The 25,459-nt window shown below is 37.5% G+C and overlaps 8 protein-coding genes and 1 long non-coding RNA gene across 22 annotated transcripts; 4 read left to right on the top strand and 5 right to left on the bottom strand.

Moving 5' to 3' along the window:
- Window positions 1-328: 328 nt before the first annotated feature.
- On the bottom strand, window positions 329-7,994 carry Gapvd1 (GTPase activating protein and VPS9 domains 1). Of its 7 annotated transcripts, none has more exons than XM_076377128.1 (17): window positions 7,848-7,994; window positions 7,417-7,732; window positions 5,982-7,341; window positions 5,623-5,819; window positions 5,329-5,491; window positions 4,917-5,090; window positions 4,474-4,635; window positions 4,095-4,365; window positions 3,891-3,982; window positions 3,670-3,810; window positions 3,380-3,573; window positions 2,685-3,198; window positions 2,321-2,553; window positions 1,925-2,181; window positions 1,602-1,813; window positions 1,091-1,476; window positions 329-948 (listed from the first exon to the last, which is right to left on the bottom strand). In XM_076377128.1, exons 2-17 carry the CDS (start codon window positions 7,546-7,548, stop codon window positions 817-819), a joined length of 4,620 nt encoding a protein of 1,539 aa, XP_076233243.1. In that variant the 5' UTR covers window positions 7,549-7,732; window positions 7,848-7,994; the 3' UTR covers window positions 329-816. The 7 variants fall into 7 exon arrangements, with proteins under 7 accessions (XP_076233243.1, XP_076233244.1, XP_076233246.1 ...); XM_076377129.1 differs by having other exon boundaries at window positions 3,380-3,810; window positions 5,982-6,302; window positions 6,462-7,341; XM_076377131.1 differs by having other exon boundaries at window positions 3,380-3,810; window positions 5,982-6,845; window positions 7,035-7,341.
- Window positions 7,995-8,204: 210 nt separating this feature from the next.
- On the top strand, window positions 8,205-11,451 carry LOC143178450 (nucleolar MIF4G domain-containing protein 1). 3 transcript variants are annotated; one of them, XM_076377140.1, is made up of 9 exons: window positions 8,205-8,341; window positions 8,401-8,850; window positions 8,992-9,512; window positions 9,597-9,881; window positions 9,969-10,156; window positions 10,238-10,413; window positions 10,510-10,859; window positions 10,951-11,082; window positions 11,158-11,451. In XM_076377140.1, the coding sequence occupies exons 2-9, from the start codon at window positions 8,409-8,411 to the stop codon at window positions 11,449-11,451; spliced, it is 2,388 nt and encodes a 795-aa protein (XP_076233255.1). In that variant the 5' UTR covers window positions 8,205-8,341; window positions 8,401-8,408. The 3 variants fall into 3 exon arrangements, with proteins under 3 accessions (XP_076233255.1, XP_076233256.1, XP_076233254.1); XM_076377141.1 differs by having other exon boundaries at window positions 8,209-8,850; window positions 10,540-10,859; XM_076377139.1 differs by having other exon boundaries at window positions 8,209-8,850.
- On the bottom strand, window positions 11,247-13,758 carry LOC143178454 (uncharacterized). Its single transcript, XM_076377150.1, has 4 exons — window positions 13,288-13,758; window positions 12,036-12,227; window positions 11,876-11,949; window positions 11,247-11,805 (listed from the first exon to the last, which is right to left on the bottom strand). The coding sequence occupies exons 1-4, from the start codon at window positions 13,754-13,756 to the stop codon at window positions 11,653-11,655; spliced, it is 888 nt and encodes a 295-aa protein (XP_076233265.1). The 5' UTR covers window positions 13,757-13,758; the 3' UTR covers window positions 11,247-11,652.
- On the top strand, window positions 12,888-14,940 carry LOC143178465 (uncharacterized). Its single transcript, XR_013001790.1, has 2 exons — window positions 12,888-13,204; window positions 14,204-14,940. It is a non-coding gene; the product is annotated as an uncharacterized LOC143178465 (long non-coding RNA).
- LOC143178458 (18S rRNA (guanine-N(7))-methyltransferase) lies at window positions 14,248-18,258 on the top strand. 5 transcript variants are annotated; one of them, XM_076377159.1, is made up of 6 exons: window positions 14,259-14,380; window positions 14,652-14,713; window positions 16,984-17,021; window positions 17,100-17,278; window positions 17,352-17,778; window positions 17,879-18,111. In XM_076377159.1, exons 4-6 carry the CDS (start codon window positions 17,107-17,109, stop codon window positions 18,021-18,023), a joined length of 744 nt encoding a protein of 247 aa, XP_076233274.1. In that variant the 5' UTR covers window positions 14,259-14,380; window positions 14,652-14,713; window positions 16,984-17,021; window positions 17,100-17,106; the 3' UTR covers window positions 18,024-18,111. The 5 variants fall into 5 exon arrangements, with proteins under 5 accessions (XP_076233275.1, XP_076233274.1, XP_076233273.1 ...); XM_076377158.1 differs by lacking the exons at window positions 14,259-14,380; window positions 14,652-14,713 and adding exons at window positions 16,406-16,919; window positions 18,127-18,258 and having other exon boundaries at window positions 17,879-18,026; XM_076377160.1 differs by lacking the exon at window positions 14,652-14,713 and having other exon boundaries at window positions 14,248-14,380.
- Window positions 15,084-16,453, bottom strand: Eef1beta (elongation factor 1-beta). The gene is made up of 3 exons (XM_076377162.1): window positions 16,288-16,453; window positions 15,424-15,854; window positions 15,084-15,306 (listed from the first exon to the last, which is right to left on the bottom strand). The coding sequence occupies exons 1-3, from the start codon at window positions 16,365-16,367 to the stop codon at window positions 15,152-15,154; spliced, it is 666 nt and encodes a 221-aa protein (XP_076233277.1). The 5' UTR covers window positions 16,368-16,453; the 3' UTR covers window positions 15,084-15,151.
- Window positions 18,256-19,684, bottom strand: Mrpl46 (mitochondrial ribosomal protein L46). 2 transcript variants are annotated; one of them, XM_076377151.1, is made up of 4 exons: window positions 19,460-19,684; window positions 18,981-19,346; window positions 18,751-18,890; window positions 18,256-18,653 (listed from the first exon to the last, which is right to left on the bottom strand). In XM_076377151.1, the coding sequence occupies exons 1-4, from the start codon at window positions 19,518-19,520 to the stop codon at window positions 18,381-18,383; spliced, it is 840 nt and encodes a 279-aa protein (XP_076233266.1). In that variant the 5' UTR covers window positions 19,521-19,684; the 3' UTR covers window positions 18,256-18,380. The 2 variants fall into 2 exon arrangements, with proteins under 2 accessions (XP_076233266.1, XP_076233267.1); XM_076377152.1 differs by having other exon boundaries at window positions 18,981-19,334; window positions 19,460-19,678.
- Window positions 19,685-20,314: 630 nt separating this feature from the next.
- On the top strand, window positions 20,315-21,555 carry Vta1 (vesicle trafficking 1). Its single transcript, XM_076377156.1, has 4 exons — window positions 20,315-20,447; window positions 20,552-20,986; window positions 21,057-21,191; window positions 21,263-21,555. Exons 1-4 carry the CDS (start codon window positions 20,339-20,341, stop codon window positions 21,412-21,414), a joined length of 831 nt encoding a protein of 276 aa, XP_076233271.1. The 5' UTR covers window positions 20,315-20,338; the 3' UTR covers window positions 21,415-21,555.
- A 1,700-nt stretch (window positions 21,556-23,255) lies between these two features.
- LOC143178462 (putative acetylcholine receptor chaperone) lies at window positions 23,256-25,333 on the bottom strand. The gene is made up of 4 exons (XM_076377165.1): window positions 24,914-25,333; window positions 23,767-23,905; window positions 23,485-23,591; window positions 23,256-23,396 (listed from the first exon to the last, which is right to left on the bottom strand). The coding sequence occupies exons 1-4, from the start codon at window positions 25,022-25,024 to the stop codon at window positions 23,283-23,285; spliced, it is 471 nt and encodes a 156-aa protein (XP_076233280.1). The 5' UTR covers window positions 25,025-25,333; the 3' UTR covers window positions 23,256-23,282.
- Window positions 25,334-25,459: the final 126 nt, after the last annotated feature.

Genomic DNA, 25,459 nt, shown 5'->3' with positions numbered 1-25,459 from the left:
AATAGCATTGCTTGGTCTTACGAACGGATGCTCATGTATGTCACAAAAGTATTGGATTCCTTAGCGACACAAGAGTTAATAATCGTCAACTACAAATTAGTATCGATCACGTTAATGGAAATGGTAAGAGTAGCAAAAAAGAATAACGATACAAAGCGTAGAATGACGCTAATGGTGATGGATCTGTGACGTATCGTAGTAGTCGCAGTAGTAGCAGTAACGGTAGGAGATAGTTAGTAACAATGTATAGTGTAGTTAACAGCAATGTATAGCGTACTGGTGCAAAGGTAATTATACGTAGTAACAATAATTACGGTAGTAGAAAAGGTAACGGTAGTATCGTAACGTTTATTAATGACCAATAATGATCGAGTTGACGAAGACAAAAACGATGATATTAGTAGTAATGAAAGCAGTGATAGTGGCAAGGATAATAACCGTAGCTGTAATAACATCGATAGGAGAGACAGCAATAAGGAGAGCACTGAACAGTAGATTTAAGAAAGACGGTAAAAAACAGCAACAATAGCGACAATGATACCTACTTACTGTTGCGAATGATAATCTCTCTCTCGCTCTCGCTCTCTCTCTCTCTCTCTCTCTCTCTCTCTCTCTCTCTCTCTCTCTCTCTCTCTCTCTCTCTCTCTCTCTATTTCTCTCTCTCTATCTCTATCTCTGTGATGAAAGAACGAAGGGAAAGGATGGTAATCGAGATGACTGTAACACTGATGATTATTCTAATGACAAAGACGACAATGATGATGAAAATTATAGTACACTATGTCTACAATTTGAACAGTATAAACTAAATACGAATTAATCCATAGTCTTTATAAATTCGATAGCGGAACAAAATTGCGTCCACCAATATTGTTCTTCTCCCTCCAGTCGATTCCCATAAAAGCTATCCACGTACTGTATAGTTGAAAGCAAGGACGGCGGATTGGTCTGAAAATTGAAAGAGTAAGAGAAACGGTAACGAATATTAAATTAAAAATGATAGATAACACGTTGGTGTTGTAGAAAGAAAGAGAGAAAGAAAGAATGAATGAAAGAAAGAAAGAAAGAAAGAAAGAAAAGGGAAACTTGCTTTTATGATGACGTATACTAAAACTGGAATGAGATCATCGGCTGCGGGTACTCCTCTCTCGGTTGCCATCGAAAGCAGATTCATGATAGTGGTAGCACAACGAAATACACATTGTAACTTATCTCTAGGAGTTTTATATGCCGATATCACAGCCAGTTCTGCTTGAGCCCAGGGCCAAGGGCACTCGTAATGATATATCTTAGGAATTCGTAAATCTTTATGATTTGGTGTCACGGCTTTGGCCAGTTTCTTAATATGATCGTGAAGTAATTGATCTCTATAAACGTCTCCATCTCCATTTGGATAAAGCGCGTTATGATAAACACGTGCCATCACCGTTCTTTCCACCACCACTCGGGCCAAAGTCAGCTGATTTTCGCTCGCGCCTATAAATTTCAATCGATTACGATCAATTATTATTATCATCATCATCGTCAACATCATTATCATTGTTATTATTCTCATCATCATCGTCGTCAGAGTTAAATCTAAGGATAGATTTCATTCTTACATTGCCATATCGGATCGTTATCCATCTTTGCGTGAACTTTTCCTAGAAAACTGTCAACCAAATCTTGTTTCTCATCGGCCAGTGTCAATTTTTTGAATTCGTCGCAAAAACGTAAGAGAAGTGATTCTCTCTTCTCCAAAAAGACTCTGACGCACACGGACACGAGGTGATTGTTAACAGCATCACGGTCGCACTTTATTCTGACACATAATCTTCGTACGATCGTACGAAACAACAGGCAACGACGTTAGTTAATGTTGGAAATGGTACACGACTATGATGAGATTACGTTGGTTAAATCGATTAACAAAATATTATGATACCTGTCCAGATGAGCTAACGTAGATAATAGCCCTTGCCGGCATCTGATTAGATAAGCGATATAAGGTGATCGTTTCTTATAATCTTCCCGCAACGATTTGAATAGTTTCTTGCATCCGTCGTCGTTGAATAATCTAACGCAACGCAGTGTTTCGTGAAGGTGAGCTATTAACGCTCTATCCTGTAAATTGATAGCCTCTGCTAACTGTAACTGTAGAAACACGACCAATTCGTTCTCTTTCTGTGACCAAGAGTTTCGCTGCAACGGTAGACAATCGTTGTATTTCAAAAACACGAATAGGTAACGATAAAAGAAAATAATACACGATACACGTAGAATGAGAAAGGAATGAATGGTGGACGGATGGACGGATGGATCTTATTATTTTTTCATTTACCTCGGTCGCAGCGGTCCAAGGAATATGCTGAAGATCAGCGGTACTGAGTACCATGCGCAACTTTCTTTTCGCATCGGCAAACGCGTACGAGAGTTCTACGTTATTTGGATCTATAAGAAGTCTCTCGTCTTCCGTTGTCTCTTTCGCACGAGACTGATTGCTTTCGATCGACGCTGTGTCACTGGTTGCGCTCGGTTTTCTTCTATACTTGGCCAAGATGTCATCCGTGCTATCTGTCAAATTTTGAAACCATCGTATTTTTTCGCTAGTTTTTCCCTCCTTACAACTTTATTGTTTTTAGTTTACTCTGTTTGTTCGATATCAAGGACGAACACCTTTAGGAAAGATGAGCAATACTACGTACCGTTACCAGTGGCGTTCACGTTGCCGGTTGACGTCGCATCTTCTGACATTATTCTACGTAATCTATGTCGACTACTCGCGTCGATACTGTCCCTGCCAGTTTCTCGATCGTAACATCTGCCGACAACGTCGTCTGTACCACGGATAGCTTTACCTCGGCGATTTCTTAAAGACATTTTTAACTTTCCAAAGAAGCTTCTTTGCTTCTTCTGATCATCGTCTAACAATTCTTTATCCCCTCGTTCCGCAGTCATATCGAAACTAATACTTTTCGGTATGGCACCGCTAGATACAACAGGTTTAACGGAATCGTTTGTGGCACTGGTAACAGTCGCTTCGCTATTCCCATTGACTAACGTGCTCGACAGTCGTAAATCCGAGCCCAAGTTTTTCGCTCGCGACTCTGAACCGGAACTACTGCTAGACGTCAAGCTGCTGGTGCTCAATCCAACCGCAGTTTCGGAGCCAATCTCGCGAATAGTTTCGCCAACCGAACTAGAACAGTTTGCTAATTCCTGTCGCCAAACAAAGTATCCACAAATTAGTCAAGAGAGTATATCGAGCATATTATTAACGCGTTACGTACAATAAATATGTATGTATATATTTTTTTTTCCGCCCTCGATCGATCGGAACTCGTCGAGTCTATAATATACGTATAACGATGCGACGGAAAATTAAAAACAAAAATCAGACCTCTGTTTTCATATCGATGTTTCGCGGTTTCTCTGCGGCCGACAAACCTGGCAGAGAGATGTGATTGGCCAACAATAACGCTGGCGCAACAGCTGCTGCTCCGATATGATTACGGGCGGAAGTTTGCCGTTCGATTTGATTGTTTCCAACCTCGATGTGAAGTTTGTCCATCAGATGGACCAATCGATCCTCACCTAATGGTTTATCATAATCCATGTTACTGCCAATATTGTTGGCATTTTTGTCGACATATTCTAACGTGTTTCGATGATAATCAAGTCTGTTCTCACTTTGTCCAGTTGTATTTAAAGAGGATATCGAAGGAGATGCGGGGGAAAGAATAACGGCGGCGGCAGGATACCGTGTATCCTCTCGATTCGCTGGCATCTCTTGAAAACCTGTCGACGTACATTCGGCCGATGTTGTGTTTTCTAAACGCGTGCAAAATACCGTGAAACCAAGTGGATCGTGTATCCTCGACGAATGCTTAAGATTAATCATATGAGCTTACGAGGCATAGCGTGCGACGATAATACTTCTTCTGTAGTCTCTGTTTCGCTACGAGCTTCGACTTCGATTTCCGATCTCGCAGTGTCGTCGGACCTAGAAATGGAAATAGCGGAATAGAAACCCGTTACTTCAAATTCTAGTTTTTCCATCCCATATCCCACATTTTTGTTACCTAATCGTGGTCGCTTGTTTGTTTAACACGCACCTTGCGACACTAGCGGTATCGTCGGTGTCAACTTCGGTAAGTCTTTCGGAATCGCTGGCAAGCACGTCGGTACTCCATGCTTCAGACGCGGTTTCGCTAACATCTAACGCAGCTTGCGGCGTTGACTCCGACGTTGCTGGCAAAACCGACGCAGGGTTTTGCTCGGAAGGAGGAGGATACGGTATCTTTTCTTGCTGTTCGACTATTTCGCTATCGGAAGCTAAGACATCCGTTGACCACGTGTCAGATACCATTGAGACGGTTTCGTCTCCTGAAAAAGAAGAAACGCGAAAGAAAACGGGAGAGAGTTTATTCAAATTTGTTCGACGTGTTCGTTTAGACGTTCCATTTCTATTTTTTCTTTCGCTTTCAAAAGTACCTTCGATCAATTTTTTTATCTCAAACTTGCAAAATTTATCATCGATTTCAGATCTACTTTGTTTCGTTGGTATATTTGGCGGGGGTAAATCCAACTGTCGCGCTTCGCCCACAACCCGTCCCTCGTCTCCTTCCGTAATTTGAGACGATGGCGTATCACGACCTACGTACAGAAACTCGAAATAATTCGCTTTATCCCTTACATTTCTTGCTTATAACTGTAACTGTACACTTCGCAGCAAAATTCCAGTTCAAAGATATGAAACTCTAGAGGCTTTGCACCTTAAAATGAGCTCAAGCTCGTCGTGGTACGATTCTTTTTCGGAATGTTGCAGCAGCAGCTCTCAGATATCGACAATGTTTTGGCTCGAAATTAGTGATCCTTTAATTTTGTTGCGAAGTGATCCTTTAGTTTTGCTATGTGTCTATTATATTTTGACATACCCGAAATATTGGGTGTTCCTCGTCCCGAAACACTAGCCGACACCATATCCGATAAATTGTCGTTTTGATCTTCCGTTTCGAGTTCCAAAGAGGAAGCGACGCTGTGATTTGAAGCAGCTTCCGATACAGCCTCCAAATTATCCGGACCATTTCCAATGAACCCCTCGAATAAAACTAATCATATTTAGCGTCAATACGATGTACGACATGTGTACGATACGTGCATGATTCTTCACGAACATGATACGTACATGATTCTTTCTTTCGTGCTACATTTTTATACGTACAATTTGTGTGTGTGTGTGTGTGTGTGTGTGTGTGTGCTCTCTCGAAATATTGCGTATTACGAATTCTTCTAACTGTAAAATCTCAATATCTACGTTTGTGTTAGATTGTGATTAAAGTATACCACCTTCGTCGTGGGACAAAGAGAACCGAGTCTTCTTCTCCTGTGTTTCGATTCGTTCGATGCCACCACAGCTCTCTCGTCTATCGCGTACGGTTGATATGTCGTCGGAAAGATTTAGAGTAATAGATGCAGTTTCCGCGTTAGATTGAAGGTCCATGCACAATACCTGCGATAATGTGAAAAAGAATAACTACTGTATCGGCGTTAATGACTTTGAACGTTATACGAATGAATTGGTAAAGGAAAAGGCAAAATGTATCGCATCGCTCGTTGAATTCGATTCGAGTTTTTACTTACTTTTTGTTCGCTAAGAAGACCCACGAATTCTCCAGTGTTTGGTCCGAATGGTATTACAAGTACGTCTTGTGGGTGATTTTTATCGACCGAGTCCTCCTCAGGAGTCGAAGTACCGTTCAATTCGTCTCCTCCGTCGTTAGTCGCATTCGACGAGTAGGAAGACGACGACGACGACACTCGTACTCCGCATCCTTTACCTATCGAGAAAAACTATTTTCAACATCTGTTCGCCACTCTCGTTGTTACGAATCGAACTGTTTCGTTTCGATGCAATTAATGAGTGCACACGTTTCGTCGGCTACTAATATTTTCTTCGTAAGCTTTTATCTTTCTTCCGTTTTTTCATAAAATGAAATTACCTTTCCCTAAAAGGCCGCCTCGTTGTTTACCGATCGCCTCAGCGCTGATATTATTCGCCAATTTATTAACGGCTATCGAACCGGCAGGTAATTGGGAAAGCATATCGGTCAGTTGCTTTGCGTCGAACGCGACCGCTGATTGCGATTGATCGTGGTTTTCCATCGTATTCTCCGTAGCGATGGCTTGTAAAAATACTATCAACGTGTTCAACTCCAATTCGGTAAATAAAGCAGCGGAACGGGAAAGGCCTCGAAGTTTGTTATTGTCGACGACGGTAGGTTCCTCCTCCAGCTCTTCTATTGCACCGTCCACCATTGCATCTATTATAGAAGAGACTGAATCTCTGTCAAATTTTTTGTAAAGATCGTACGTTTTGCTATCGACAGTTTGGTATTTCATTAAGGAAAGCATTTGCAGAATCTGTCCGACTTGCATAAGATTGAACCTAGCAACGTAACTAATAGGTGCATCGGTAATACCGTATGGTTCTGGATTCACTATCGCTGGACATATGAAATAAGTGAAAACCAAATCGGTGCACATCGCGTGTACTTCCTTCGGATCGATGTTCCCGTTCTTCCTCAAAAGTCCCGCCATTTGTCTGACCAACCAGCACACACTGCTAGGAAAACAGTGCATATTTTCCCTTATACTGATTATAAACCTTTGCGTGATACGAAATAAAGAATTGATCGTCCAAAGTCTATAACGTTGCAACTTGGTTTCATATTCGGGGGTACCTTCCTTTCCAAATTTCTTCAACCTCTCGGATGGAGGAAACCTTATGGGCGCCTTGTCCGGATCAATGTCGAGAAACATTTCATCCTCCATTAGCAGCTGTACAATAGGGTTGTGTAAAGCAGCTGTTAAGAAGAACTTAGCTGAGAAAAGACTCTCGTGAAAGACTGAGTAAAATTTAGAAAAAGCGCATGTGCCGTGTCTGAGTAATCTCCGAGGATTATCCGATGGAACAATTTGCAGTAACATTAATTGTTTCAGTAGTTGCAGGACCAAGATTTTATCCTCCGGTAGCAAACAACTACCGTACAAACCTGCTACTAACGACTGAACGATATTTTGCACCACATCGGGCAATAATTTGTCTCCCTCTACCAAACATGATGCGAGCAGTTTGGGAGATTTTCTGAGCGCGCCTAGAAATTCCCCGTAAGACAAACAAGCTTGGTAACGTAAATACTTGTACGCGTCGACGAAATGTGAATTTTCCAATGCATTCGCTTTCTGACAGCAGGATGCCGGTGTACAATCTGGTCTGGACATTATCAGCCGATTCAAGTTAACTCTTTGTTGCGCTGTGATCCATGCTTGTTGAGCCAAATTTGACGAAGCGTACAATACCTAAAAAAAAACCCGTTAGGCGACGATGCTTTCAACTTTTGTCTCCTGTTTTACGATGCGATAATTATAGTGTACCTTCTCGTTCAGTATTTGTAAATTCTGTTGTTCCGAACCAATGAATAGACGTTCCTGACGTAGATGACTGGCCAATTCGATCATATCCGATTGCAACGTTCCTAAAGATTTTATATTGTTCCCAGACAACATTACTGATCATACCCAAGAAAACAGCAAATATTATCGTACAATCTGTGAGTCAGTAATAGTGACGAAAGATTCGCACGCTTTGATTGTGCAAATGTTTTACTTGATGTAATATAACAACTTTAGCTCTGTTCAATGATATGCAACAGTCCTTTTCTATCTTGTACAGGAAACGTGTTACAAGTTCCTGTAAAGCATGATTTGAGGATAAAAATCAAACCAAATGGTTCGAATCTAATATATGTATAAGAACAATTAATATTCGCTAATCGCTTCTTTATCGAACTACTGTACCTACTTACCTACAGGTAACAAATAACTTCAATTTCGATTTTCTGAATTTTCCAAAGACGTTGTTACTCGTTGCGCTTAAGATCGCCAATCTTTCTTGTCAACCTTTTTATCTCAAAACAATATTCCTGCCGAAGTACGATCATTTTCTATTTTAGGTTAAAGTTTTCTTCGACAAATGGCTACACTTGCGCTTTAAATCGCAAATCAAATCTCGACTAGGTCATTCGATTACTCGATAATTATTTGATACAATTTATAGGGAAATCGAACGTTATCGATTATGTATGTATACGATATGATTAGAGTCGAAAAGTATCGATGAACAACGAAACGACCGCTTTTATAAAAAGTCAACACGCGTAAAAGAAAAGAGACCAACGACCATAGTGTGGTGGGTGCAGTCAGGTGTAGTCGTAATCGTATGCACTTATGTATGCATATACCACGTGTGTACTTGGTGGAAGAGAAGAAACGTGCACAAAGTAGAAAATGAAAGAAATAGGTAAATGAATTGAATTTTTTTTTACAAAGTTCTGTGAGAATTTGCTGTTGATTCTGTAGAGTAGAACATGAGTTCTTTGGACCGGTCGAAACTAAAGCGTAAGGATGAAAGGCATGCAAAATTGAAATCGCAACAAAAATCTCGTAAGCAGTTGCGCAAGGAACTCAGAAAGCAAAAGAAAATCAATAAAACGATCTATTTTCAAACAATATGTAAACTACGTACTGCACGTACACGAACTGTTGAACACGAAGCAGCTGCAGCGACAAATGAAACTGAAAACGACAGTAATGTTGTCGCTGACGAGGATGTTTCTGTAAGAAAGAAAACAGTGAAGATAAAGGAACGACAGGAACTTCAGAGTAAGAAAATAAATCAGAAGACCGAATTGCTTAAGAATGCGAACTTGAAAGAAGATAAGATCATTAAAAAATTGGAAAAACAACTGAAATTAAATAAAAGAAAGAAGAAGACGGTTCCCAAGTCTTTCGTAGCGGATGGTTTAGATTGTATCCTTTTTCGTATTTCGTGTTTCTTCTTAAAGCTTGTTAGAATAAATCTTTTTTTAGAAAATATTACATGTTCTTCTTACTACGATTACAAATTTTAGTATATGACTAAGCAGACATTTCCTTAACGCGTACGTACAGATCTTCTGAACTTTTGCTTAGAAAAAGATAGAAAATGCATGGTGGAGACAGAAAGAGAATTGTTGGAGAATGAATTTAACGATGAACTTAAAGCAGATTTAACCGTGACAATTGCAGAAGATCCTGCAAAAAATTCATTTATCGATAAACCGTGTCAGGTTAACAGACTCGACAGAACAAGCATCGAAGAAAATATTAAAGATAGTCGTCTTTCTGGAATCGGAAACGAAACAGCCAATAACGATAGCTTGCGGGTACGTAGAACTAAAAGAAGCAAACCTGACGTTGAACGTGACAGTGGTATAACTCCAGAGAATCGTAACGATGGAGAAGATTTGTGGGAGGACATCTATGGAAGAAAGAGAGATAAAGATGGTAATGTTGTGCGTGAAACGAACAAGTACGTTCCTCCAGCTGCAAGATCTACTACAGACGATGAAAGATTATGTTCTTTGAGAAAACGATTAAAAGGTTGTCTGAACAGGGTAGCGGAACATAACATTCACAATATAGCTAATCAGGTGACTATGCATTTTGAAATAAAATATATCTAGGTGTGAACGTAACGAACTTTCATTCGTTACACGTTTTGTTGTCTGTTGCAGATAGAAGAAATGTATATGACGAATACTCGTAATAATATGAATCGCGTTTTATCAGATTTAGTATTCGAGGGTTTAATTTTGAATGTGCTAACACCGGATCGTCTTATATGCGAGCATATGATGTTAATCGCTATCTTACATGCAAATGTTGGAATTGAAATAGGTGCTCATTTTTTAGAGAAACTCGCGAGAAAATTGGTCGATATGATGGAACGCCCGCAGGATGTAGAAAACAAACGATTAGATAACATGGTTCTCATGATTTCGCATCTGTATAACTTTAAAGTATAACGATTCTACTAATAGAGAATGAATTAATCGTTAAAGAAACGCGGTAACTACAATCTTTTCCAATTCAATTTAATAATGCAGGTATACGGACACAAGCTCCTCTATCAGATACTCGATAGACTCGTGGTCAAGTTCTCAGAGAAAGAAATCGAATTGATATTGCTGATTCTGAGAACGGTAGGATTCTCATTAAGAAAGGATGATCCAATTGCTTTGAAACGATTCATAGAAAATTTACAAGAAAAGGCTAGTAGCGAAAACGGAAAAAGGTGCGTTTTATATTTCGTTTAATTTTTGGTAACCGAAACTTACGAACACACTTGTTTTGAGAAATATTTTTGTTGGCATAGTTCAAGAATTCAATTTATGTTAGACATTTTATTAGCGATAAAGAATAATAATGTCAGTAAAATACCTCAGTACGATCCTTCTCATGTGGAACATTTGAGAAAAATAATAAGAACTGTGATACGCAAAGGAAATACGATAACGCAGTTCAATGTATCGTTAGAGGATTTGTTACGCGGTAAGCAATAACACAGTTTTCACAGAGTCATTTTTCATCGTATACGCAAATGGATATAGGGTATACATACGTAGAGTTCTTTGTTTTCCATTACAGCTGATGAAAACGGAAAATGGTGGATCGTAGGTTCTGCTTGGTCTGGATTCGACGAGGTGCACGATCAACGAAAAACGAAGCAAAAAAATGTTCATTTTAGCGAAAAAATACTAGAATTGGCACAGAAGCAAAGAATGAATACGGATACCAGAAGAAATATCTTTTGTATTCTTATGACAGCCGAGGACTATTTCGATGCTTTTGAAAAGTTGAATCACCTTGGCTTGAGGGACCGACAAACGGAGGAAATCATACATGTTTTAATGCATTGCTGTTTACAAGAGAACAAATTCAATCCTTACTATGCAGTATTGGCGCAAAAACTATGCGAATACGATAGAAAATATCAAGTATGTTATTACTATTTCGTACATGGTATAATACGATTTACCCGCGTACGGTGCGTGAGTGTACGCAACATAAAGTTGTGTAATATTTTAGTTGACGATACAATACAACTTATGGGACAAATTGAAAATGCTGGAATCGTATAAATCCAAACAATTGGAAAATCTTGCGCAATTTTTGACTTACTTATTCATAGAGAGGTGTCTTGCTTTGTCAATTCTAAAAGTAAGTATGCTATCTTTCACTTAAAAATGTATGCTAGGGAAGAAACAGATCTTTCACTATAAAATTTTATTATAGGTCATTCAATTCACGGAATTGGACAAACATACCGTTAAGTTTCTTAAGCAAATTATGTTAGGGATTTTGTCGCATAAAAATGAACAAGCTTGTCTGCAAGTTTTCAAAAAAATTTCTATTTCGCCTCAGCTGCAATCCTTCAGAGAAAGTCTTCGCTTGTTTATAAATTATTTTTTAATCAAGAATAATACAGATTCGAGTAGTGTGTTAGACGAGCAGGAAGTAATATTGAAAAAGAGAATCGAATCAGTGGAGAGAATATTAATTTCACACGAATCGAAAGGCATATTTTGAAGCGGTTAAAATCCGGTAAGAATGTTCAAATTTCATCTCATGGCTGTATCTGAATTTTGCACGTACCACAATAAGGAAATATCGAACGAAGCAAATCGTTCTGCGAGTGAACAATCGTACTCTGTTGTTTTTACATGGTCTTTGAAAGAAATAAGAACGTAGACGACGCAGTATCGTTACTCGAGTAATAGACTACTCGAATTATTGGTTCGTTATAGATTTTCCGTATGTTTGTATGCAATGTTTATAAGTATTTTCAAATTTTGAATTGAGGGAACCACTGCATCCATAGCCACCCAGTTGATGAATACGAAGAAAATCATCGCAATCTACGACACCGTCTCCATTGCAATCCTACAAATAGACATAATTGATTATAAAAGCAAACGTGTATCTCTGTGTGTACATTTGTTTAAAAATTTACCTGAACAAATTTATCCATGTAGCGTTTTAGAGTATCGGCCGCACAGTACAGATCATTTGTGCATTGCGTATATGCTACATAAGAAGGAAATATTTTTTATAAAACGAATTATACGGAAAAGAAATTACGCCTGTTTACGGCAATAGAAGTTGATACTAACAATCATTGTCGTTCGAACCATCGTTTAATTTCGGTTTGCCAGCATCGACCCAATAGGCCCAAGTTATACGAAACGGGCCACAAACAGAACCATCGCAGCCAACAGTGGCGTTACAATTAGAAGTAGCTTCGCATATGCATCCAAGACATGTTGACGTTACCTCTACGCTTTCTGTCGTCAAAATTCGCTCTCCTATAAAATAAAAAATCACTTTTTTCACATACATATTTACTCGCGTATTTATGCATCCGTGAATCGCAAGCATGCAAAATAACAAGACCAGAAAAATATAGGAGAAGCGAGAAAGAAAATGAGGAAAGACGTTGTTAGAAATTCCATGAATTGATCAAATATTTGTAGTTCAAGGTTTGTGCATGACAATAATATTCTTTTCCCTTTTTCTTTCTATATTCTTCGAGAGAATTGCTCGTAAATAGTTTCAGCCATCGTAAGATCACGCTTATCAATTTCACAAACATTAATTATGTTTCTTATAAATCGTCGATATGTTCTCTTTTTCGCGCGCGCGTGTGTGTATGCATGCATGTTATACCTCAGTCTTTGCATTATTTCAAACAATTTTATCACCATCCTTTGTAGCCTGTTTAATTTCTCGCAGCCGATGAAATAGGTTGTAAGTACATATACACATGACGAAACAAAACTTGTAAGAAAGGAGTTTTACGATCGACAACCGTTAGAAACTGTCATTCGAGTTATTGCCATCGCAAAACAACATACCTATATCAACGAGTCGATAAAACGATTATTTCATAGAATGTTCGATCGAAAGAATTACATTATTGTATACAACGCGTGCATCGAAACAATAATCAGTTCACGCGATATACGAATACTTCGTTGTTGTATTCATAATACCGTTATTTTCATCTTTTCTATATATGCACGCTCTACTTAACGTATGTTCATATATACGTGTATACAACTTAATACTCAATACGCAAATAAATATACAGATGATGTAATTAATGGGAGAAACATCTGGAAAAACCGCTAAAGCGTATAATCTTAATTACGTTTGGTTTGAGTTTCGTACTCAAATCGTTTATATCTCTTTCGGCGCTTTCTTCGAGAGAGGACATACATACGCATACGTACATGTGTACATTTGCATAATTCATCCATACGTACGTACAACTTACTATTTGGTAAATATGAAAGTAACGAAGATAAACGATCAATTCTTGAATCAAACGTATAAAAATGAATTCCGTAAGCGTAAACCACTTACCCAAAATGAATAATAACAGCAACAGATATGTAGCACGGGAGGTGGTCGAGAGAAAAGCCATTTTTTTTTCTTTTACTATCACGCTACTATGATTTCTTTCTTGATCGGTATTCTTCGAGTTCTCGGTAACGTCTTTGATATTTAGAAATTCTCTTTTGGAGATTATACTTGAAGCGATATTTTTGGGATGCTTCGATCTCTCGTTCTTCCTTTCTTTTATACACAAAAGAGTTGTGGGCGGTGACTGTGAGTTGTTGGTTGTAAAAGTGGGGACTTCGACAGAGGTCAGTGACAAGGACTGCGATTCTAAAGAACAGATCCGGATTAAAAAACGAACATTCATGCGTATCTTTCGGAATTCGATTTGTCGCGACTCAACAGTGAAGCGTAAAGAAAAGAAACGAAACGATTCTATGATGGTTACATATCGTAAGCTTAAAATTAAATCGTCTTGAGACAAAAGTCTCATTCGTTTCGATAATCTTAATTTTTTAAACTATTCTAGATCAGCGTTTCTAAACCTATAATTCGCAACTCATATTGGATCAGTTTGGATTTTGAATAAATCACGAAACGAGATATACGTAGCTGCTACCTTGCACCGAAACAAAGAATCGGTGAAACGATTTTAGACGTATTCGAGAATGGTTTCGTCATAAATTTCATCATTAGTTTTACATTTTTCCATAGTTGTTAAATAATAAAGCATGAAATTTAAGTATTTGTTACATAAACTGAAATTCGTTACTTTTCACGTGTAGAAAGTTTATCGTCGAATACGCATGACTTTATTCATTAATAAACGTGCAGCAAGTTCACTATCCGCCGGGGTTTTAAACATTTTGTATTATAAATATTTGGATTGCGGTATGTGTACATATACAATTACAAACAAATTGTGTATTGAATCACGCAGCAAGAGGTTGAGAAACACTGATCAAGATGGTCTCAAATTCACATTTTCAATGCCTGTCGTCGTCTATGAATAGCAAAATAATACGAGTAGAATGTTCGCTCGAAGAGAAGAACACCTATGTTTGTCAGAACCGGATTTAAACATCGAATGAAACGACAACACCGTAGGCCGTAGAAGGTAAAGATTTGAAGATCATGATCGTCATGACACATCTACACATATGTATTGATACGTATGTGTATAATTCATGCATATTCGCTATAGCTTGCAATGAATGCTTCCTAAAGAGTAGGTATAACATGACCCTTAGCAGTAGGAAATGTATTTCTGTTTTTTATAATTTGAGAGCAATTGCATTTATATCTGCGTTTATTTTAATTTATGTGAAAAATAGTTAATATATAGCGATATATATGCATATGTACATATGTACTCGTACATCTTCCAGATATAAGCCACAGAATTACTAAATCAGCGAGTCAGTTCGACCACCAAATATCTTATGCCCATGTATGTACATACATGCATCCGGATACCAATTGTAAATTATTCTGAAACTGATTTTGAGTAATTTTGCAACTAATTCGCGAAAGTATTGACTGATAACGTCAACAATTTCGCCACCTTTATAATATTAACATCGAATAATTGCATGTACTATAAAAATTAACAAATTGTGTAATGTATGTGAAAATGTGGATTTGAAACGTAGAAATAGATTTATACTTTTTATATGATCTTTTGCTAATATTTAATTACTCGAATCAATATTTTATTGAAAACTTTCGTATCGTTGAAATTGTAGTAGTGCTTCTTAAAGATCGTCCCAGTAACAAATTTTATATATATATATATATATATATATATCTACAAATACGTGTGTGTATATACAAACAATGGTTATTATTTATTATGTTTACATTAAAAGTAACAGGCAAAAATAATTATTTATATTTTATTAAATGACTCGATGTCGACAGATTGGACTAGTTCCTCAAAACTTTCAATTTGTTCTACCAACAAGTCCACAGATACTTTGTCATCTTCTATAACGCACATGATCCTAAACTTGTTAATGCCATAACCGACTGCGACCAGTTTAGCTGAAATCATGAATTCAATTTTATTATTTTTCTGCTTTTGAGTTGTGTAACTATAAAGGTAGTCATAAAGTGCATGAAGTTTTATAAAACGCAAGTGACATAAATACAGAAACTTACAGGCACCCCAAACCAATCCATCCATTTGAATAGATCTTACAGCTTGCTCCATAGCCTTCATATCTGTATCATCTCCCCATGGCTTAACATCCAACACTAGACTAGATTTAGCGATAAGCACTGGCTTCTTAGATTTCTTCTCTGTGTATGCTTTTAATCTTTCCTCTCTGATTCGTGTAGCTTCTGCGTCTTCTTCTTCGTCAGATCCGAAGAGATCTATGTCTTTGTCATCGTCGTCTTCAGTTTTGATTGGTACAGAATTATTAGAACTATCGCTGCCTAAGAGAATAGACGCTTTCTTTTCTCCGGGCAGTGTTTTCAAATCGTACGATTTGATATGATTATACCATCGTAAGACATGAGGATTCGAAGATGTTGGAGTATTTCCAAGAGCCTCCAAAACTGCCACATCGGCTTGTGTAGGTTGCCACCTTTGAAACATTATGCTTCTTATTTATAGATCGTTCAACATTAAAAGTATACACGAATGAAAAATATTTATCGAAGCAATAAGCGTATAATTGTGAATGGTCATAATAAAAAAGTACGAATCGTGCACAAATAAGATATGTTAATTGTTCGTTTCAATCCTGAAGTACTTACTTATTACTCTCTAAGGCGATAAAAAAAAAAATACATACCGTGGTACTACTTTTGACATTTGCGATTGAAAAAGATTCGATAACTGAATGCGATCAATTGACAAAAGGGAAAATGTCAAGCAACATCGAGGTCGACGTATATAATAGTTGATTTTATTCAAAGATAATATTCGATACAAACAGAAAACAAAGGATTCTAAAATGCCGACAAGTATAACACGTGTATCGCAATCAACTTGTTCAATCTTAGAATTAAACTCACCCATCGACGTAACTACGTTCCGCTAAATAAGAATTTAAATCTTTGACACCTTTATCAGTCTTAAGATCACCAATAGCCATCGTGGATATTTAAGTAAAAAGAAAGCAGTGGATGGGAACCGACGGTAACGAAGTACCCTCTATCTGCTCACCGGAAGAGAAAGCTGCTACGGCGAAAGCTTGACGATTCGCTGTTTCGATGCAACGTGACGTCATTCCGGTATATACTCCTCGGAAAATGAAAAAGTAACTAGTAGCAATAGTAGTATGGGTGCGTTCGGATATTGCCGGCACTGCTGTGAAAACGACGTCACATCCATACAAGCTTTGTGAACGTGACGTCTTTTTTACAGTACTATCGGCAATATCCGAACGAACCCTGTACGCGTATAGGTTTGCATATGTATGCACGATACGTGCTTCCCCACGTGTTTCTTCTAACGTGTACTCTATGACAATTTTGGCTATACACGGCGGAAGTTAAAAACAGTTGACATGTACGTACGCTTATGCGTAACGTGTAATATGTAGTTCGAAGTAACGAAGATTATATTCGAAAAATCGGTAGAAAAGAAAGGTAGAGAAGGGAAAAAAATGTCGAGGCGACCGGAACATTTAGCTCCACCTGAAGTGGTAAAGAATTAAATTTCTTCAATTAATTACGTTATGATTTTTAATCTTATTCATTTAATTGTAGTTTTATGATGAATCTGAGGCTCGAAAATATACACAAAGGTAATGTTTTTTTATGTATTGTATCTTATCTCCTGACGTACGTAACAAGAAATTCACTATGGACCGGTAATGTTCCAGCTCTCGAATGGTAGATATACAAGAACAAATGTGTAAACGTGCTATAGAACTTCTTTTATTACCCGAGGATGAAAATCTTCTGCTTTTGGATATTGGCTGTGGCTCTGGATTAAGCGGTAGTGTAATCGAGGAATATGGATACACATGGATTGGAATCGATATATCGTCTGCGATGCTTGGTAAATATATATATCTGTATCTACAATTATCAACGAATCTTTTATAATTAACAATCTTTCGTTACATCTATAGGAGTAGCATTAGAGAGAGAAGTTGAGGGAGACTTGATTTTGGGAGATATGGGTCAAGGAATACCGTTTCGAGCAGGAACTTTTGATGGTGCTATTAGCATTTCTGCGTTACAATGGTTGTGTAATGCTGATAAAAGTTCCTATAACCCCTCGAAACGTCTGTATACATTCTTTTCCACATTGTTTTCCTGTTTATCGAGATCTGCCAGAGCCGTATTTCAGTTTTATCCTGAGAACAGCGAACAAATTGAATTGATTACAACACAAGCTACGAAAGCAGGCTTTTATGGGGGTGTAGTTGTGGATTTTCCAAATAGTACAAAAGCAAAAAAATTCTTCTTGGTACTTATGACTGGTGGACCCGCTGTTCTTCCACAAGCATTAGGCACAAATGATAATGGAACGGTCATTTCTTACATATCTAAAAGGTTTATTTTTCTATTCGACTTAAACTAAATTTTACAGTATTTTCATTTTCGTGGAACGTCGAGACGTAGCAGAGAAGTGTTTTCAATTCCTTATTTCTAGGGAGCAGATTAAGAAAGCTCGCGGTAAGCCGCTTAAAAACAGTAGGGATTGGATTGCGGAAAAAAAAGAAAGGCGTCGCAAACAAGGAAAAAATGTTCGAGAGGATTCAAAGTATACAGGAAGAAGAAGATGCAGCAAATTTTAACATGTATTTTCATATGTACTTTTTTTTTTTATGAAATTTAATAGAGATACGTCTGCATTCTAAATGATATTTTTTTCGTTATAAAAAAATTATTTTTGCGCAGAGAGAAGTATACGTATATAAGAGAGTATTGATATCACGATTACGTTTACGTACATCGAATAAGGTAATGTCGACTATACTTTATTAAAGAAGTAGTTCCGTTTAAGGTATTCGAAACATACACAGAATGCACTGTTTGAACACTATATATTTATTTTAAAAAATCGGAAAGGTGAAAACACAAACGTATGTGTATTCGTAATATGTAAATGTGTACAAAGTGATGAGAGTCTAGGATGTACACTCTACCACCTTTCAATCGGGTATCAAAAATTGGGATAAACTTTTGTGAACATTAGGATGCACAGCTTTTCTTAACTCTTCCCTATCTAACCAACGATGTTGTATTCCAGGAATAACGTCACCGCTTATATACTTTGCTAGAAAGTAAAAAATTTTCGCCCCGTTTTGTCCTTTATCTTGTACATCTTTAGGATATTTGAACTGATAAAATCCAATGGGTGCATTGCCATAGAATTTTATTTTTATATTATCTCCGCAAAGTTCTTGCACGGTTCTCTGTGCAGCCTAAAATAATACAGACAAATCGATTTATTTTACCAGAGTAACGGGTCAAGATAAATAATTCGTTTCAGTATTATGAATACGACACAATGGATCTTACCTGTATCATAGTTTCCCCATCTTTCCTTTGGCTTTGGGGGGGAATCCAAAAATTGGAATGTCCTATTTGCTGTTCTATCAATAACGTTAAATGTTTATCAAGTTTACGGTTCAACGATGTAAGCTTATTATCTTCCGCTTCTGTAATTTAATATGGATACGATTTTGCTTTTGTTTAAAAAATATCATATAGGTATTAATTATTAATGATAAGTCTATTAAAATACGTACCGTTTATTCTTGGAGCAAATTTAAATTTCATTAATTCTTGTTCGCTAAAATCTTTAAAATCTTGCAGCGATTGATGAGCGACTGTGTCCACTTTACTATTCATGGGCAATGTTCGGTTTTCCTTTCGTTCTGTTTTCTCCTCTTTCATTTGTATCTCAAAATCTGACATTAAGCTATTTTCAAATTCTATTTGTTGTAATACGTCTTGATATCTGCTTTCTATATCTTGCATTGGTTTTGTAATCACTGGATGACGTTCTAAACAAACAGCACTCAACACGTCCCATTTTTTTATGGTCTCTACGTTGTGTTGTGATAATGTTCGAAATATAACCTTCGTTAGGGGTGTAGCACCTGCATGAAAATCTTTTTTTCATTTACAGAATTACTTTTATTTTTAGGTGATCCTTTTACTCGTCAAAAATGATCCTTTAGTAGACAGTGTTACACAAGACTTATTACAAGAAATTGCAACTTACTCGTTAAGAAAAACGTGCTGTTAGAAGGTATACACAGTGTTAAAATTGTTTTAAACAGCATTATTCCATATTCCGATAAGTCAGACGAAAGTGAACGTTTGCTTTCGAGAATGAAGATAAACGGACAGAAGTAAACAATTTACAGGTAACAATGTGGGTACCGTGGTCGCACACAATTCACTGTATCTACCCTACACCATGCATGCATGCTACATATACGCATACATCATACGTCAGGTAAAATGTCGTATTTTCATGATTCCATTCAAGGAACATTTATACCACTCTACAATGTTCTATATACACTGAGTAATGCCCTAATCCATTCGTGAATAACATACACACACACACACATTCAATTATATGGGACTTCACTTTTATATGACAGAATTGTTAAGCATCGATATTGATATAACGTTGTCGGAAAATAATTATCATGAATTAAATTAGTTGACGATTCGATGACCTCGTCTTTAACTTTTGGTTTTATAAAGAAAAAAAAAGAAAAACAAATTAATGACAAAAACGGTAACAAGAGCGAAGCTTATACGCGTGTCGCTACTGTCGTGTCGTACTGTCACTAATGTGTATACATATTCGATGGTAAAGTAAGCCGAAAATAAGTACGCTTGTCGTACTGTGTCAAACAAAGTTATTGCGTGCGTACGTGTGTACATACATACGTACTTAGATATTTCTATTCGTTTAACGAATTAATTATCGTTTCTTTACTGTAGATTGCTTAAATATTGTTTAAAAATAACAACATAGGAAGATTTTTATGTATCAATAAAAGAAGGAAAGAGGAAGATAAGTAAGAAAGAGAAAAGGAGAAGAACGTTCGGAGCAGGATTAGGAAAGAATTATTTACGGTTCGACATGTTTGGGCCGGATTTACCAGAGATTCCGTCACCTTTAAAAAGTATACAACATTATCTGAAAGTTGCGTCAACTCACGATCAACGAGATCCTGTTGTTAGTTATTGGTGTCAGTGATTACTAATTGCTTGAATTCTTCCACAACATAGATTATAGATAATCGCAGATGTTTTAATGCGTTCCTGAAACATAATTTTAAGTTTCTTATTACAGGTCGACTGTACGCACTTCAGACAGGTTTGAAATTGTCAACTAAGACGCCTGAAGAGTCAGCCTTTTTATTAAAATTAATAGACTGGTTAGAAGCGACGAAAAAGGAGTTACGCGATAACGAAGCTATTACAAATGACGTAGCTGCACAGGCACACTTAGAAAATTGGGCTTTGAAACTTTTTCTCTATGCGGATAAAAATGACAGAATTGGAAATTTTGGCAAAAATATAGTGCAAAGCTTTTTTACAGCTGGATTACTGTACGACGTTTTAACAGTATTTGGTGAATTAAGCGAAGAAGCTGCGCAGAATAAAAAGTATGCCAAATGGAAAGCAGCGTATATTCACAATTGTTTGAAGAATGGTGAAACACCTATACCAGGGCCGATACAAGATAACACAGAAAACATTGATTCTGATAAATGTTTGGACAAAGGTAAAGAAAATAATTGTGTAGCTTTTGTCACAGCCCTTTAGTTTAGTTACACGTACATTTTACATAACAGAGCCAGATGATGAAGCTATTAGTAAGATGAAGTCGAAAGAGGAAGAACGCGACGCATCTGCTAAAGAAGCCGTAGATATAAGATCTTCCATGGTCGAAGACGAAGCAGACTACAATGTGACTACAAAAACGGAAGGTAGAACACAAGAAACATATTCGATCGATTCGTGCGCAATTACATGAACGTTAAGAATACATATGCAATAGGAGGAGTGGAATTATCACTGGACCAGATGAATAAGGCGCAAAAGTATATTAAATGGGCTGGAAGTGCCTTGAATTATGATGATATATCTACAGCTGTGTCAAATCTCCAAAAGGCTTTACACCTTTTAACCACTGGTCAAGAACAGGAGTAACGAAAATTTCTAACATAAAGATCGATAAATTGCTCTACTTATTAGAACCGATGGTTTATATTCACTTTGCATCGCTTTTTAACAGTAATGTACATACGATTATAAATGCGGCTCAATAGATACAGAAGTAAAAATGATAAATTATTTATTATTGAGAACCGCTTACATACATAATTACAATTGTGTCGAACATCGAGAATGCGTATCTGTTCCTGTATATATACGTATAAAATCGAAAGTGATGAATCGGCATTCGTATTCAGATCGGTTACGTTCGGACAGGTTTGTCCAACTTCGGAATAGTTTTTGTGCGACTTCTATTGCGATTAGAGCACTTGTGGCTACGTACAGAACTTCCGGAGCCACCAAGTAAGCGGGTCTGCCTTAAAACGCACCGTTATACCAGTTACACAGTTCCTCCACGATATACCCTGTCAAAAGTTAATGCTGTAATGCGAGAACAAATTAATCTCGCAGAAAAGAACGATCTATTGGTAACGACAAAAATTATTTTACATATCTCTCTCTCTCTCTCTCTCTCTCTCTCTCTCTCTCTCTCTCTCTCTCTCTCTCAAACACATACAAATGCGCAGGCGCACACACATATACTTTCTCTCATTCTACTTATTTGGCTTTGTAAGACTGACTTTTACACGTTCAAACGTCCACTTTTATTTTTTCACGCGGGTAATGCTTTAAGGCGTATAAAGTTTATGGGTGAGATTAACAGTAAATAGTACCGTAAATATGGTTTTTATATTGAAAAATATTTTGAGTCGTTCGTACATGCTAAAAATCTTATCTCGCCACGTATAAACCAACAGTTTCGAATCGTGAATTGGGTATTTCTAAAAGTATCGTTCGTTTATATACATATTGTTGATGATACGTATGTAAGAATGTGCTTTACCATGTATTTCTTCTACGTTCTTATTCTTATGTTACTTTCTCGTTGTTTCTTCAGCTTTTTCGATCCTACAATAAGAGACAACATTCGAAAGAGACAAAAGTTAATATTGGATTATATTTTAGTCGAAAGGAAACGTGAATAAACGTACCAAATGATTTCGAGTACATATTCGTGTTCAACATATTTTCATTCGAGATTGAAAATGGAAAGATGTGTTTTTACGAGAGAAAAAGAAAGCAACGAGAAAATAGAAAGATGACGCAGATTACAATTGTGACATCGCGTTCATTACATTACCTAAAAATATACGCATGCATACGTATTAAATATTGTATATCGAGAACACATTACTTATTCGAATGGCAGTAAGTACCCGTGTATTGAAGCTAACGTTTTGTGGTCATTAGTGAGTAATTAGACTAAATGATGTCGACGATAAGTACATATTTGGTTTTTAACGTCTAAAGTTTAAGATGTAAAATCCAACGTATATGCATGACGTTTAAGTTTCGTTAGTTGAATGTATAATACTTAGAGAATATGGGAAAAACATCGTCGATGGTGTAAAAATGTTTTAAAACAGAGTGCCGCGCAAGATGAAGAAATGATGTAATAATGGGGTCATCGATCAGACGAGTTTTTCGCAGACGTAATTGGCAAGAAATCGAATCTATTTAGATATTTTATCCCTCTGTCCTTTTCTTTCGTTCGCTCATTCGGTTAATTGCTCGGTCACTCGCGTTACTGTTAAGTACCTCTTCGTCTCTCGTTTGCCCCGCTTCGCCTCACCTTCGATATACAGATGCTTGGCTTCCGTATCGTTCTGATATTATCGGCAATTAGTTTAGCGTGACTATGGTCGATTAGTAGATCGCGTATAATGAATGTCAGTTGCGATAACGAAAGGAAAGTCACGACACGAGAAGAGTACGTATGTACATAGAAAAATTGTAAAAGTTTAATCTTGTTTTTTAGTCTTATCGTCAACTCCGTTCGCTGTTATTAGTTGTACGTCTTCTCGTCTCAATTGCCAGTCTATCACTAATCGTCCTGTCAGCATGAAGAAGAACACCTAAAAGAACGACCGAATACAAACAGATTTTTCATTCTTATAACATACGTGTACGGTCCAGTTATAGAAATGTTCTTTTAACGCTCACCAGTGCTGGAGCGATTCTCTCAAATTTATCGTTTACCATATAGTGAGAGTAGACAGCCATTAACATCAGCAGGAGAAGTACCGCGTTTGACGCATTCTTTATTCTGTCTGAAAAGGTAGAAGGAAAGAGTGAGAGAAAAGAAAAAAGAAAAGATAGGTATATCGAAGGGGGAACACACTGACGTGTCTAAACTGCAGAATGTACCGATATGTGCAGTATGTATGCGTATACAACGTACATATAGAAATAGGAAGCAAGCAAGAGTGAGAAATGTTTTCTTACGACTTGGGACTACCGCCATTGCAAGTCCACAGATAATTTCGAGCGATCCGACGACTCTTCTATACCATTTACTTGGTACTTTAAAGTCCAAAGTACCGGACAGGGGAAACACCTTTGCATATTTCACGTACTCCTTCCTCTAAGAACATAACGATAATACAGAGATAATAGGCTAGTGAAGGGGTGAGGCAGATCAGAGAGGTAAAGAGAGAATGGGCGTTAGCGCGAAAAAAATGATCGTAATTCTTGGCTGGCTGGTAAACATCGTGCGCTGGCACTTGTACTGATATTTGGCGCGACACCAAAAACTCGATAGTTTGCTAGAACTTGAGACATTGGGTAACAACGGTAGACTAAAATAATCTAACGAGGTGTATCGATGAAAAGAAATTATAATAAAATTTGATTACGCTGAAAAGAAAGTTTTGATCGATTTTTAAGATTATGACTGTGTCGTTAAAATTGTCCCACGATATCCGACGGTGTATGGCAGTGTCGACAACAGTATTTGAAAAACGAAAAGCGAAATAAATGATTCTGAAAACGATTATTGAAGATTGTATTTTGATTGAATTGAGAATAGAGAAGCGATTGAACAAGGGGAAATATTTACTGAGTAATTTGTTTCGATTATCGATGTCAGGTTCGCGTGTCGATGAAAGAGAAGAAGAAGAACTCTGTAATAGAGCCTGTAAAATAGGTAGCTAAGAATCGAACGATTACCAATTTGCAAACGCAATGCATCGTATGTAGTTCTTTAATATAGGAAAGAATGAAATTTTCCATTAACGGAAGGAGAGAAAGAAGCGAAGAGAATAAGGAATACCTACGAGTAGGTATACATACTCTATGTGTGATGTATCAGAAAAAAGAAAGCGGTAAGAAGTAATGATCGCGAGTGGTAAAGTTGTGACAGCTACCGCGAGATGATAGCGCGTCTACTACCGATCCTACTACCGATGGCGCGAGTTTGGGATAATTAAGAACAAACGCAATCTTGTTGAAGTGGGATCGTGAAAGTGGCAAGGGTGAAAAGTGAAAGACGTAGAAAATGAAAAAATCGAGATGAAAGGTGAATGACGGGATAGGATGCGTGTATTTCTGTTACATAATAACACGGGAAGAATGAATGTAAGCTCTGACTCACCAAGTCCTTGTGAAGATCCTTACTAATATGCGAAGTGAGCTTCATTGTACCGACAAAAACGAAAAATATACCCAGAAGAACTGAAAGAGATTTTAAAACGATCGAGCCCATATTTCGACAGTGTGAAGGCGGTTCGCGACACGAACGCTAGTCGTACGGAAGAATCGATTCCGAATCTGGGCTGGACGAACAACGATCGACGAGATGTTGCGCGACTCACGGACGCTCGGTAAACCCTCTACCTGTTACCTCTCTACTTCTCTCCCTTAACTATACATATCTACAAATTTACAAAACTTGTCGTTAGCGCTCTTAAGAATTATTCGAATCCTACGATAACGACTATGTACGCGATGCATAGATAGTTGTTCATACTTCCCCTTTATTTCACTCTCTCTCCTTCCCTCCCGACCCCCTGTTTCGGTTTCGCTCGGTCTATTCCGACCCAACTCCGACTGCGACAGCGCAAAGCGGCTGCGACGCTAGGACGTTGCGCGTCGCATCGCCGTGTCACGTATGTAGTCGCGCGTCACGTTGGCTAACGAG

This window comes from Calliopsis andreniformis, chromosome 4 (assembly GCF_051401765.1).
Source record: "Calliopsis andreniformis isolate RMS-2024a chromosome 4, iyCalAndr_principal, whole genome shotgun sequence".
Classification (NCBI taxonomy): Eukaryota; Metazoa; Arthropoda; class Insecta; order Hymenoptera; family Andrenidae; genus Calliopsis; species Calliopsis andreniformis.
This window is presented reverse-complemented; position numbering and strand designations above follow the sequence as displayed.

Bases quoted from the DNA above. Each gene is read 5' to 3' on its own strand.
- Gapvd1 (XM_076377127.1), bottom strand. From the start codon at position 7,548: ATGTTGTCTGGGAACAATATAAAATCTTTAGGAACGTTGCAATCGGAT. The intron at 3,811-3,890 runs GTAAGCTCATAT...GCACGCGTTTAG, and splicing joins ATCGTCGCACGCTATGCCTC to AAAACACAACATCGGCCGAA. The intron at 2,182-2,320 runs GTAAATGAAAAA...CTACCGTTGCAG, and splicing joins CTTGGACCGCTGCGACCGAG to CGAAACTCTTGGTCACAGAA.
- LOC143178450 (XM_076377140.1), top strand. From the start codon at position 8,409: ATGAGTTCTTTGGACCGGTCGAAACTAAAGCGTAAGGATGAAAGGCAT. The intron at 10,414-10,509 runs GTAAGCAATAAC...TTTCCATTACAG, and splicing joins GTTAGAGGATTTGTTACGCG to CTGATGAAAACGGAAAATGG. The intron at 10,860-10,950 runs GTATGTTATTAC...GTAATATTTTAG, and splicing joins AATACGATAGAAAATATCAA to TTGACGATACAATACAACTT.
- LOC143178454 (XM_076377150.1), bottom strand. From the start codon at position 13,756: ATGAGACTTTTGTCTCAAGACGATTTAATTTTAAGCTTACGATATGTA. The intron at 12,228-13,287 runs GTAAGTGGTTTA...TTTATTTTATAG, and splicing joins GCTGTTATTATTCATTTTGG to GAGAGCGAATTTTGACGACA. The intron at 11,950-12,035 runs GTTAGTATCAAC...CTTCTTATGTAG, and splicing joins TGGTTCGAACGACAATGATT to CATATACGCAATGCACAAAT.
- Eef1beta (XM_076377162.1), bottom strand. From the start codon at position 16,367: ATGGCTATTGGTGATCTTAAGACTGATAAAGGTGTCAAAGATTTAAAT. The intron at 15,855-16,287 runs GTGAGTTTAATT...AATGTTTCAAAG, and splicing joins GAACGTAGTTACGTCGATGG to GTGGCAACCTACACAAGCCG. The intron at 15,307-15,423 runs GTAAGTTTCTGT...TCATGATTTCAG, and splicing joins TGGATTGGTTTGGGGTGCCT to CTAAACTGGTCGCAGTCGGT.
- LOC143178458 (XM_076377158.1), top strand. From the start codon at position 16,881: ATGTCGAGGCGACCGGAACATTTAGCTCCACCTGAAGTG. The intron at 16,920-16,983 runs GTAAAGAATTAA...ATTTAATTGTAG, and splicing joins ATTTAGCTCCACCTGAAGTG to TTTTATGATGAATCTGAGGC. The intron at 17,279-17,351 runs GTAAATATATAT...TTACATCTATAG, and splicing joins TATATCGTCTGCGATGCTTG to GAGTAGCATTAGAGAGAGAA.
- Mrpl46 (XM_076377151.1), bottom strand. From the start codon at position 19,520: ATGCTGTTTAAAACAATTTTAACACTGTGTATACCTTCTAACAGCACG. The intron at 19,347-19,459 runs GTAAGTTGCAAT...AATGAAAAAAAG, and splicing joins CAGCACGTTTTTCTTAACGA to ATTTTCATGCAGGTGCTACA. The intron at 18,654-18,750 runs GTAAGATCCATT...GTATTATTTTAG, and splicing joins ATGGGGAAACTATGATACAG to GCTGCACAGAGAACCGTGCA.
- Vta1 (XM_076377156.1), top strand. From the start codon at position 20,339: ATGTTTGGGCCGGATTTACCAGAGATTCCGTCACCTTTAAAAAGTATA. The intron at 20,987-21,056 runs GTAAAGAAAATA...TTTACATAACAG, and splicing joins TGATAAATGTTTGGACAAAG to AGCCAGATGATGAAGCTATT. The intron at 21,192-21,262 runs GTAGAACACAAG...CATATGCAATAG, and splicing joins TGTGACTACAAAAACGGAAG to GAGGAGTGGAATTATCACTG.
- LOC143178462 (XM_076377165.1), bottom strand. From the start codon at position 25,024: ATGGGCTCGATCGTTTTAAAATCTCTTTCAGTTCTTCTGGGTATATTT. The intron at 23,592-23,766 runs GTAAGAAAACAT...CTACCTTTTCAG, and splicing joins AATGGCGGTAGTCCCAAGTC to ACAGAATAAAGAATGCGTCA. The intron at 23,397-23,484 runs GTGAGCGTTAAA...TCGTTCTTTTAG, and splicing joins AGAGAATCGCTCCAGCACTG to GTGTTCTTCTTCATGCTGAC.